Source organism: Passer montanus, unplaced genomic scaffold (genome assembly GCF_014805655.1).
Source record: "Passer montanus isolate IOZ18808 unplaced genomic scaffold, ASM1480565v1 scaffold28, whole genome shotgun sequence".
Classification (NCBI taxonomy): Eukaryota; Metazoa; Chordata; class Aves; order Passeriformes; family Passeridae; genus Passer; species Passer montanus.
Window position 1 is genome coordinate 9,288,154 of NW_024367483.1, and position 12,594 is coordinate 9,300,747.

The 12,594-nt window shown below is 36.0% G+C and overlaps 1 protein-coding gene across 7 annotated transcripts in view; it reads left to right on the top strand.

Moving 5' to 3' along the window:
• LOC120504096 overlaps nt 1-12,594 on the top strand; it is a 280,389-nt gene that overhangs the window by 211,685 nt on the left and 56,110 nt on the right. For all 7 annotated transcript variants that reach the window (XR_005627938.1, XR_005627937.1, XR_005627936.1 and 4 more), the window contains one exon: nt 4,707-4,760. Coding sequence is in view for 2 of the 7 variants with exons in the window: in XM_039713274.1 (XP_039569208.1) it covers nt 4,707-4,760 (54 nt within the window). In the remaining 5 variants the exon portion in view is untranslated. The remainder of the gene's footprint in view (nt 1-4,706; nt 4,761-12,594) is intronic.

Sequence of the window (12,594 nt, forward strand, 5' to 3'; positions counted from 1 at the left end):
GGAGGGAGGGGGAGAGGGAGAGGGGGGGGGGGAGGGAGGGAGGGAGGGAGGAAGGAAGGAAGGAAGGAAGGAAGGAAGGAAGGAAGGAAGGAAGGAAGGAAGGAAGGAAGGAAGGAAGGAAGGAAGTTTGGTTTCTCTCACACCTTAGTATTTGCTTGAACTATGAAAAATACCATGAACACCTTTTTTCTGCCTACAAAATTATGCAGTCCAGGTTTACTAGTACCTGAGGTACTGGTAGGTGACTTCCTCATGTTTTCTTATTAATTAAATATGACTTCTCAGTCTTTTCAGATTGACCCTATTCAGGTGGAAACATGCATTAAGAAAGGGGTATTTGTTAAACATTTAAATTCAATGAATGTCAGCATTTTTGATGAAATTTAGAGGATTTGATTTTAGCTATTTTTGCACACACTTATTACCATCTCCATTATTATTAGCCTTTTCCTCCTGAAGTGTGTAAGTTTGTTGAGTAGAGTTACCAGTGTCCTAGGAGCACTGGGGGCACCTTGGGAACACTTGCTAGGTTCAACTGGCTGTTTTCTAGGGAGGTGCTGCGGATAAAAAGTGGGAACACAAACATCTTGGCCCAAGAGTGGTGTATCATGCTATATCTGAATCCACCTTGAGAACAGGAACCCGATTCCAAGCTGGAAAGCTGGCGCAGGGGTTAAAACAGAGACATGCTGAAAGGCAGGAATTTGCATCTCTCAAAGTTTGCTGGACATATTTGTTATTCTCTTTGTAACCAGCCAAGTGTGTTGCTCGTGTAAGGTGTATGAAGCCCATTGCAGTATAATAATAATAAAAAAAGGCCTTAAAAACACTGTACAATGAAATCTGTGCTGTTCTGAAATGCCTTGATGCTACCACAAAGGTATTCAACTGAGATGTTTCCTGTTCTCACAACTTTTTTAAACAGGCACGTAAACTGATAAATTTCATTTCTCCATGGTTAGGTGGAGGATGTCCAAAGCCATTTTTTATAGGAAGACTTGAGTCCATAATAGTAAAATAAAGTTGACTTTAATACTTCATAAAGTCCTTATTTTAATTATCTAGTATGCATTTCTGTGGGCTCTGTGTTCTTATTTCTTTTCCCTTTTTTACATAAATGGGTGTGGAATGGGATGGAAGAAGTTCAGGTCTTATAATGTGCATTCCAGGACTGTTTGTGTTGAGCTGATTTTAATGTCTACAGGACTAGGGTCAGAAAAGCCAGTTTAATTATGTACAAATATCCAAGAGCTATAGATAAGAACTCCAGCTACTGATAAAAGTAACCCCAGCACCGATGAGTGTTGCAAAATGAAGATCCCCAGAAACCCAGTTAATGGCATCTTTGTTCCTAATCCATGACTTTGTAGAAGTCCTGATACTTCAGGTTTAAAAATTAACAATGTGGACCTGAAGTGAATATAATACTTTGAAAGTGGGGATGAAACAAACTCTTCCCTTTTCATCTTCCCCAGTGATTTACAGGAAAACACAACCTCAGGCAACTTCCGAACTTCCATAATTGCATTGAATTCCTTCTTAATTGGGCTTTTCTCTTGCTTTTGAGTTCTTTCTTGAGTAATGCCTGATTTATAACGATTTGTGTGCAGAAAATAAATGTAGAGATTTAATAGGATGAAGGCTGTGGCTCCATATAAAGATATTTAATCCTTAACTTCCATTGAAATCAATACCTTTCCAATTCTCATTACGACTTAAAATTAATATGCATAAAATAGGATTATTATTAAATATTTGAGGGATAAAAAGAGAATAAAAATACTGTTCTCCTCTAAAAGGATTGTAAAAATGGTATCTTTAGAACTGCATGGTAATTGTTCCTGTAACTTGATGCTTTTTACATCATATGTGCTCAATTTGAAAATAAGAATTTGGTGACTGTGTCTGGAAACTAGAAGGGAAACTTGCTTCATTTCATCCTTCGACGTCATCACAAGTTAAAAAACTCTGTCTTTAATCAGACTTTTCATGATGCCTGTTTCTCCAGAGCAGATGGGGATAACAGTTTGTTTGTGATTCACTAGAAGGTAAAGAATTGAAACTATTTTATCTAAGCAAAGCAGAGATAAATTGACTAAGGAGGAGTGAGCAGTAGCTTTTGCTCTGAAAGAAGCTGTGACACAACTAATGAAGGAAGTGGAGCTGGTGTTTTTTTCCCAGAGCAGAGTCATAGGTGCAGGGATTTTGGCTGGTTCAGAAGTGCTGGCAGCAATGCCACCATCAGCAGGGATGGGTGACCATCACAGTTCTGAGACCTGGCCAAATCTGCAACTTGCATCCCATCTCTCATGCGTGCATTTACTCTTGCAAGCTTTCACACACATCACGTTGTTACTGAAAGGAACAGCAAAAGTACCCAGAAGTGTAACAAGGAAAGATAGTTTGCTCTCTAATGCTAAACAAATGTAATTATCAGGAGCATCCATGCTTGGTACTGGAGTCCAACCATGAGTGATTGAGGTTGGTGGGATGTAACTGGTGACCTAACACTGTCAGGAGAAAAAAGGAGATGAACAGTCATTGGCAAAGGCTGCTGTCTTTTAGTGCCGTAGTGATAGTCCTTCTCATGCAAACATGGCTTTCTTAAACAGAACAGTTTCTGGTTATGTTTTCTGTTGGTTTTAGATTTGGGGTTTTTTGGTTTTTTGATTTTTTTTTTTTCCCATAGGAGATCTCATTCCCATGTAGGACCTCAGAATAAAGGATTATGTATGGCAAATCTTACAAAAGCATACTCATCAGTTTATTTTATCCTTTATCCCATCATCAGTCATCTTTTCCCTGTTTTTGCACTTGCTTAAACTCTCTTGCCATCAAACTGTTTCCCTGCTATTAGATCTGAGCAGAGAAACTGTTTTATCTACAGTTACCTGCACTGTCCAGTGGTGCAAACCCAATAACAGGGCTGTGGTTAGGACTCACATAAGAAGTCTTTCTGAAATGAGATAGATGTTCTCAAAAATCACAAACAGGCAGATGGCTGAGGAAATGGTGAGGACATGACCCTTTCAGTTCAAAGCTGTTTGACCTAAATCACAGTTTCTGAATTTAGATAATCTAGCCTGACTACATCAGATAGATGCTAATATAACAAGAGAAAGCTTTATTTTAAGCAAGATACACTCTAGGCTTTGCTGAATACTGGGCTGATTTGACAGGGTTTGCACATTATCTGTACCTTTTCTTGTTGTGTTTGTTGGTCCATTCCAAAATTCCCAGCATCATGGTAAATGGTTTCCCTTTTAGTGAAAAATTTAAGGCATGTTTGCCAATACACATGCATAGAATGATATTCCATATGGCAGAAAGTGCTATCTCAGAGGGCTGGTAAAGAGGTGAAAGAACTTTCTGTGTCACCATAGTCCTTTTCAAGAGTCTTTTGTTGATGTTTTTACACTTCCAATTATCAGACTCAGCTTCCAGAGTCCAGGATTGAAACTGTGTTTCTTTGGGGTCAATAAATGTCTGGTGAAACACTCCCAAAAACCCCTTTCTGTCACACCAGTATGAGGAAAGGATGGAATGTGCTGTCAGGTATTCCCTGACCTTGATCATCTGCATCTTCCAGCACTGGAGCTGGTGATAGTGGTTGGCAGATATCATTCTTCCTAACAGAATTTCTGAAGATTATATCCAATCCAAACACACTTCTCAGATATTTACTTATCAAGAAAATTATTTGCAATGTGCTCGGTGTTTGTTTACAACTGAAACCTTTGAGCAGGGCCTTGAATAAATAAAGTCTGGTCTAATTCTGAGTCCTCTGCAAAAAATGAGTCCATGTGACCAGATTAAGTATTCAGTTTTCAGTCTGATTTCTTGGCACTGAGGAGTTCATCTGGGACAATGTTATTCCTGCAAAGGAATTTGCTGAACTTGAGTTGTGCAGTGTTTGCAACACAGTCAAAGCATTCATGATTAGAATATATGGACCGTAGCAAAATTATCACCCTTTTTTCTATGAGGATTTGAATACTACTTATATAATGTCTTTCCAGACCACAGGTCAGTCAATGAAATTTCACAAAATATCAGTGCTTGAACTTTTTGAATGTCTGTTTATGTATAGGCTGAAGAGGAGTTCCCATGGAAATACTGTGTGACAAAGTAATTAACAACTGCAGCATATTCGTACTCATTTAAAATATAAAAGTTGTTCAGGAAGGCTAAAAACTTGACTTTTTTATGTTAATATTCATCACATAGTCTTAATAATGTTCTATTGACATTATATGTGTTTAAAATATTATAGGAAGTAAAGTAACTGTATATTTCAGTTCCTTGAAGAACCTTTAATGAGAAATACTTGCCTTTTTTTTCACCATCTGAACATCTGAGTATCTTATAATGATTTCATTATCATATAATGATAGTTACACATTTGGATTTGAATAAAAATATACAAAAGTTGATGCCACCTGTGTAACAGATAACCTCAAACACTTCTTTGAATAGCATGGTTTGGTATGTCTGTTGGGTTTAATTTGGTTTATAAGTGCAATCTGCCACACAGTCAGGAATCTTCTGAACAAACAGGGACCTGCTAGATTTTAAGAGGCTTTTCATTTAAAATTATATTGTTGCTTGAAGTTTCTGTATAAGAATTACCACTCATTACTAAATTTTTTGTCAAAAATATGAGAGAGATATATAAATTACAATGAAGCTTTTTTTCCTCTTTGCAGGTTTCTTTTACAATGTGTTCTGCTCTGGCCACTGAATTTTGTTTATCTAACCAGGTAAGCAAATATGCATAACCTTCTTTTTTTTTTTTTCAGAAAATATATTTTCCAGATGTTTGACAACTAATTCTGAGAGATTGGTGTTCTGAATTGTTGGATGACATTTGCAAAATCTATTACAAATGTATTTAAAAAGCTTTTGTTACTTTTTAATTTTAAAAGCTCCAAAACAGTTAAAATTTTAAGAATTTTATCATTTTCAATTAGGAAATTTACCACATTTTCCAGATGTTTGAACTTTTATTTTTTTCTCTCCCATCTTTTCTTTTTTCCTTGTTTCCTCATATTTTACAATATTTATGGGCTTTTTTGCTTTTATCAAAGTCTTACAAGTGGAGCTTTTTTTTGCTATCAATTTCCCTCTACCTACCAGTACTTCAGCATTGCAAACAAAACCATCTGGTGAGAACTCCAGGGATGGTATTTTAACACCATGGGAATGGCAAAGCAATGCTCTAGTGACTGTTGGGAAGTAGAGATGGCTTTGGAAATTTATAAACACCATTTCTGAAATTAAAAAAAATACAATTCAGAAATTAATGAAATTAGAGGTAATGATCTGGTTTCATTGGTATCAAAAATTAAGGTAAAGCACCAAATGACACTCTTGCTATGCCTAGGTTTGTAGGCTGAATTCTGTGTTTTACCTGCGGAATTTCAGTTTGGCTGGCTGTTTTTGCAGGTACTTTGCAGAAAACCCCTTTTTTGTCCACTTCTTTTATCATTATGAGGGAGTTGGACAACATATCTACATGCAGTGCAGTTTTAATGTTTCCTACACACTTTTGTTAATTTTTTATCCTTTTTTTTATAAAATGATGTGGACAAAATGAATTAAAGTTGCTATTGTGGATGGAATATTATGTTCACAGAATATAGATGTGGTTTGCCTTAGATTAAAAGTTTTGTGCTTTTTCATGGGTTTATCTTAGCCCTGGCTAGAATAAACAAATACAGCCAAAATAATAAATAAGATCATGGTGTTCCTTTGCAAGTATTTTTTCTTATTTTATGTTAAAATAGTCCATAGCTCTACCTTTTTATCAGTACTGTTAATCTCACCTTTAATTTAGATAAACTGTTCTTTGATCATCCTCTCATTATTCTAACTTCTTGACATTGGGTTTTTCTGTGATGCTGCCAACACTTAAAAAGCTTTCTCATTCTCAGTTCACCAAGGGGAAATTTCATCCCTTTGGATCTTCTCCTGAAATTTTTTTAGACAAATTGCTCCCAATACCTTTTATGTCCTTTAAAAAAAAGGATATCTGCTTCAGTCTGTTCTGCCTTTTGGGTGCCTAGCATGATATTCCTGGATTTTGTTTGCAAATTAGTCTGCAATCACCCTTGCAAAGAAGGAAAAAAATCTTGGTTTAAAATTACCTAGTGATTTCAAATATTAGTCAAGAACTTTTCAAAAGAATTTCATATTAAAAGTTTGGACAACTGATCAAAGAAAAAAAAATTCTTTTCACCTTCAACATCTGGGCTCTCTTTTTCTAGATCTTTGGCATATCCAAATTAGTAATTTCTCCAAGATTCATTATTATGATATTTTATTATGAGATTTTATTCAAAACATTGTTAAATATAATTATCAATGATAAATTAATGGATTAACTTTAACTGCTCTAGCAAAAAGATGGCTGTTGATATTATCTGATCTTTTTATTCTTATATCAAGATGCCTCCATCACCAGAATTTGTCATGGTGTTTGCCTTACAGATATAAATTGTAATGAAATTGTAATGCTTTGATTTATTTGGAATAATAATTGGTTTATTCGTCAATATGAGATATCCAAGAAAACAAATCATTATGGCTCAAATAGCTGATTTAATTTATTTTTTTAACAGTTAAACAGTTTAACAGTTTATCATTAATAATTTTTCTGAAACAAAAATCAGTGTAATTTAGAAAGATTTCTCCAAATATGTCTTTGACAGGACAATTTTTAAAAATTATTTTAATTAAAAGAGTGAAAAACAAAAATTCATCATCAAAGCTTTATTTTCTGTGAATAAATTACTTTCTCCCACCTCATTCCTGCATCTTCCATACTTTCTTTCTTTGGCCACCACTCTCAAAAATGGCCTGGTCTATGTATCTGGCAGTCAGTGACATTTTTCAAGAAGCTAAGTTCAAAGGTAGATATTAGATCCTCAAAAAAGTTTCACACAAACTGGAGAAGCTCAAGAAGTGGCCCAAGATGATCTTTGAGATCCCTTCCAACCCAGGCCATGCTATGGTTCCATAATTCACTGAACTGTTTGCTCTCCTTACTGACTTTGTTTACGGCCTCCTTTGCCCCAATGGTGATGTTGGTAGGCTTTATGAGGTGCAAAAAATGAGCTACAGTAGATACTTCTACTCCATGAGCATGAAATATATTTGCATGTACTCCCTAAGTTTCCATTAATTAATTGTATTATTGTGTAGTATATATATGTAATGAGCGTGTGGGATGAAGAGGCTTGGCTGAATCCACCCGGGTGAGGATCAGTAGCCCAGCATGGAGGGCAGTGCTGGTCTTTAACACTGGTACTGAAATGCAACCTCGTTTGGCACTTTCCATTTCTCTATACCAGCTTAAAATGCATATCAAAGTGTTTTAAAGATTATTCAGGTTTTTTATGAGCCCCTGATTCTGTCGATATTTGTGGGGTAGGACACTGTGAGTCTGCAAGGCTGCCTGGTGACTGAGATACTGGGTTGCTGCTGCAGTACTGTCCAAAAGCAGAATTTTCAATAGATATTTGATCTGCAACAATCTTTACAAGGATTAACACTGTGACAAATAGCTGTATTTTAAAGTTTGTCAAGATACTGACATTCTCAGAGGCTTTGAAAGTCTTCTAATAGTATGGTTGCATTGTTATTACACAATCTCTATGCAGTACACAAATTGAGAGCCAGAAATTATCTATAATATAGAAAATCCAACAAAAGTTTTCAATTTTTTAATTTTAAATATTTTCAACAACTGATGGCATCTTATATTTTAATGTCAAGGAGTAAATTTGGGTTCCGTATGAAATAATACAAACTCTAAATAACTATTTTGAGGCAAAAAATATCTGGGAAGTATATTCCACAAGAGCTCTGGTAAATGGCATGGCAATTCTTTCAGAAGTTTTCTGTACTCCAACAATGCCTTTTTGAAATACTTAGAGATTTTAGCAAGTTAGGACTATTGTAGCACATCAAATTACTGGAAGATACAGAACAAACTCTAAGGAACAGCCGTTGTGAGTGAAAATTGGATTCCCAGTTTTCACAAACGGAATCTGGTTGCCAGTGTTACATTTGAACAAAACCACAGGATTCACCTAATTACTCTCCACTCAGGTGTCAGGTGCATAAGGAGATCTATTCACCAGCTATAAACCAAAAGGCATACACTCTGGAATTAAATAAACCAGTGGTTATCTATTAATTGTGCTTTACTTAACCCTCCTTGTAAATACCTGGTCCTGGCTCTCTCAGAAACAGTTCTGGAAACACTAGGTCTCATCTCACGTGGTGGTTTCTATATTGCTGTTATTCTGAAGTCTTGTATGGCATAAAACTGTGTGTTTGTTTCTGTGCACAGGGATCAGTTTAATACAGAATCAGTACAGATAAAGTAATTTCAGTTTGCCCCTGAAAAGTTAACAACCATAGGAAAAAACAGTTGTTTCTTCACAAAGTCGAAGGCTTCTAAGGCTTTGCACACATTTGTACTCAAAATTCCACAAATCTCTGACTGAGTGCAAAAAGTCCATTAAAATGCAGTATTTTTACTTTTAAAAAAAGAAGCAATTTCATCCATGTGCTAAACATTTTGACTATTGAAAATAACACGGAGAAATTTTTCATAATGCCCAGCAGTAAATTATTGCTCTTCTAGGCCTTTTGTTTTAATTGGTGACAAGAATATATGAATATGTGCATTTTTTGAGAGAGGCTTAAATTTGTTAGAAGGGCTCTTTCTTTTTCAGCTTGGGTATGCAAGAATATGAACTTTAGTACTAGTGATTATGAAAAAGTCTCTTGAGGGTTTTGCTGTTGTGGCATTTCAGTTTGCAAAGAGGATATTTCTCTTCAGTTTATATCAGCAATGGAAAACCTCAGAACTGATATTAACTTTACATATATATTTTTGCTTGCAGCATTTTTGTTTAACTAGTCCTAAATTCACTTGCATTTTCATTTCTTATGTAGCAATATCTGCTGGTCAGTTATACTAAATCCTGGGGATGACTTGTATGGCAAATCTCTCCAAGTTTTTTCTGCCCCTGAGTGACTTCTTCAGGGTGTTAGAACACATAACCTCCCTCCTCCTAGCAGGAGGTTATCACCAGAAATTCCCCCTCTCCTTGGTCACACATTTGATGTCTGCTGAGTCAGATCCTGCACCCACACAGTTAAAACACCACTTCAGGGGGACCCAGGTCCTCCTGTGCAGATCTCACCCTGGCAGGGAGAGGAGCCACCCCTGAAAAATAAAAGTAGTGTGTGCTTCACTCCTTGAGATGGAGCTTGTTAGGGAAGGGAAATCCAGCCTTTATTCCTGGATCAGAGCTGTTGTCCCACCCCACTGTGTACACTTGAGAAATCAGGATCCAAGCCGCTGTCTCCCTTCAAGCAGCTCTGCCACTTTCCTTTCTAAAAGGAAAATAAAATTATTTTGGGATCATATGAAATTAAATACAAGCCTTGGAACGATAGCTTCTGATTGGTTTGGAATACATGGTGTCACTTTTTGTGCTATGTCTACAGACCTGGGAAAGCCTAGCCATAGAGCCTTAAGTTAACTAACCAATTTCCTGGATCAGAGCTGTTGTCCCACCCCACTGTGTACACTTGAGAAATCAGGATCCAAGCCGCTGTCTCCCTTCAAGCAGCTCTGCCACTTTCCTTTCTAAAAGGAAAATAAAATTATTTTGGGATCATATGAAATTAAATACAAGCCTTGGAACGATAGCTTCTGATTTGGTGTGGAATACATGGTGTCACTTTTTGTGCTATGTCTACAGACCTGGGAAAGCCAAACCATAGAGCCTTAAGTAACTAAGCAATTAAAATGTTTTTAATATTCCTTATGCAAAGTTCCATACAACATCAGCGTACACATATATGGGCTCTGCTCTTGGAGCTCCCTCCAGAGAGACCAAGCCCTTTTTTTCAGAAAAGGCAGATTTTGATAGATCTGTGTATGAGCACAGGGGGCCTCTTGCAGGGTCAGGCTCTCAGCAAACTTGGCAACTCTTTTCCTCCTGCCATCAGTCTTGCAAAGTTTGATAATTTCATTAATGCTTAATCAGTTGGGTGTGAGTATGAAAGAACTCTTCCTTTCATGCTCTCTTTAACTTTGTAGCCTCAGTAGTTAGACAGGATGTTTTCAAAGGCTCATTCTAACTTCAGATTTCAAACAGTGTTTCTAAAAGAAAGAATAGCCAAGACTCAAAAATAAGTATTTTCTTTCTTTTTTTAAATATCATCCTCTATGCAATATTGTTACAATCATTACTACAGAGAGAAGGAAGTCTGAAAAAATAATTTCACACCTTTTAAACAATTGTAAAGCAAGTTTTTAAGGCAATTGATTTTTATGCTTTTTTTTTTATTCTACATTTTCTTATTTTCATAAGCAAGTAGCAAATGAAACATAAATTATTGGTTACTTGAAGTGTTAAGGTTTCAGCAGAAACATTTCATTGATTTCATTCTGTAGAGCTTTGAATCTAATTTTAGAAATTAGTCAGACATGTAAAAATAGGGTAGTGTATGTGATTTTTTTCCTCAAATATCTCCAGGCAGTAGAATGTCAGAAGCTACAGGTGCTGAGAGCTATAAGCCTCATCTTGGAACAGTAGAGATATAACTCTTGTGGCTTTGGCATTTTCTCAAAATGAATAGCTGGATGAGATACTAACTTGCTTCATTTTTACAGCATCTTAAAAACTGTCATATGTCCAAAGGCTTAGTTTTAAGTAGTTTTTCCTGGAACATTTAAGGGAAATTTCATCTAAATATACTTGCATTATTATTTTGTAGTTTAAACTGGTATCTTCAGGATGCTATTTTTATTATTGCATCTTTTATGTCTGATTTTTTTGGTTAATTTTCATAATATATAGCAAAGATGAACAGCTGTTCTACAATTTTCTTGTGATTTCTCAACAGTCATTTTTCTAAACCTCTCTGGGGATAGTTTTTACACAGTATTGACAACTTTGTTCTCTGATCTCCTTGAGTGAAATTAATTAAATAAAGAAGAAAATTCTAGAAAGATGAGGAAGGGTGGCTTGATAAAAATGAGTAAAAATATTTTCCAACCGTTTTACAACTGCCCTGTTGTAAAGACCAATGGCTATAATAAATTAAATAAGTGAGATTATAGCAGTTTTTTCTGCCAATTTTCTTTTAAGATGTTAATATGTCCTAATGATTCTGCATCCTATTAGCTTACAATTATTTCAAAACAAAACAAAATGCTTTTTTAGCAGGCGTATCTCATTTTTAAATAGAATGTGAAGAAATTAAGTTCTGAGGAAGTTGCTTATGTTACAAAGGGAAACATATGAGAACAAGTGAATGGCAGATTTACAAGTCTAAATGTGCTTCCCATGTGTCATTCTGAATACCAAAGGTGGCAGGGACCTGCTAGAAAATGGTGGTGTTCAAATTCAGACTCATATGTGTGTCTTAGTCTCCTTGAGTCTCAGTGGCTGCAATGTTCTCGTCATGCTTTTAAGAGTTAACAGAGTAGAAACCTTAAATATTGCAGGGTGGTTTTGCCTTTAATGGTGTGGCACATAGTACAAGAAAAACCTCATGGATTTTTCAGCCTGGGCTTACAGGATCTGTGGTACAATTCCTGCTTCCCACTGCAAATGGGTATCAAACTAAAGTCCAAAATGCCACCATATAGAAGACTGTGTTCAAATTGATAATGAGATCAGATACTTATAGCTCTGGGGTGTTTTTTGTCTATTTCTATTGAGCATTTAACTGTCTGGACACAACCCTGTGCCATGTGCTCTGGGATGACCCTGCCTGAGCAGGGGCTGGGACCAAGTGACCCACTGTGGTTCCTTCCAGCCTGACTCATTCTGCAAATAAAAAGCATAATATTTTTAAAACTGGAGAAAAAAATACTGACACATTTCACATGCATCTAATGATGTACTTTGTAGGGAAAAGTGGCGACTGCAGAATGGAAGAGGTAAAAATGCGCTAGGAACTTTATAACACCAAGCACTGAGGGCATATATGGAGCATTTTGCTTTGCTTTAGTGTTCTTCATCACTGAGGTTTTTTGTTTGGGTTTTTTTAAAGCTTTCTGTTTCTAAACTGTTCTGTTCTTCTTTCTTTTTCACCTTTTCTGCAGGATGAAACAGACTTTGGACTTTGAGTACTTAGATAGCAGGCATTATCCAGAGGAAGAAGTGTAATTTAAGAAACAATATATTTGAGGAAGGGGCAGAAGGTAGCTGGGAACAACCCTTTGAATTGCAAGACATGGTTTCCTAAAACATAATGTGTTTGGGGGATTTCAGTTTTTTTCCCAAAATCTTTATGCCTGTCTGGGTTGTCTTGCTTTTGAGTCACTTGTTAAATTGAGACTCCAAATGTCTGTGATAAAGAAGACATGCAAGTGTGCTAGACTGGGCCCATTGAATGTACAGATGCCAGACTTATTGGGAGTGACACTGTGAAATTAATATGTACACACTGCAATTTAAAGGATAATATTATGCAAATATTCCTAAGCATGACATGTTAAAAAGTAGTTACATTTTAGACACATCCATTAATATTTTCTCTTGAATATCAAGTACTTCC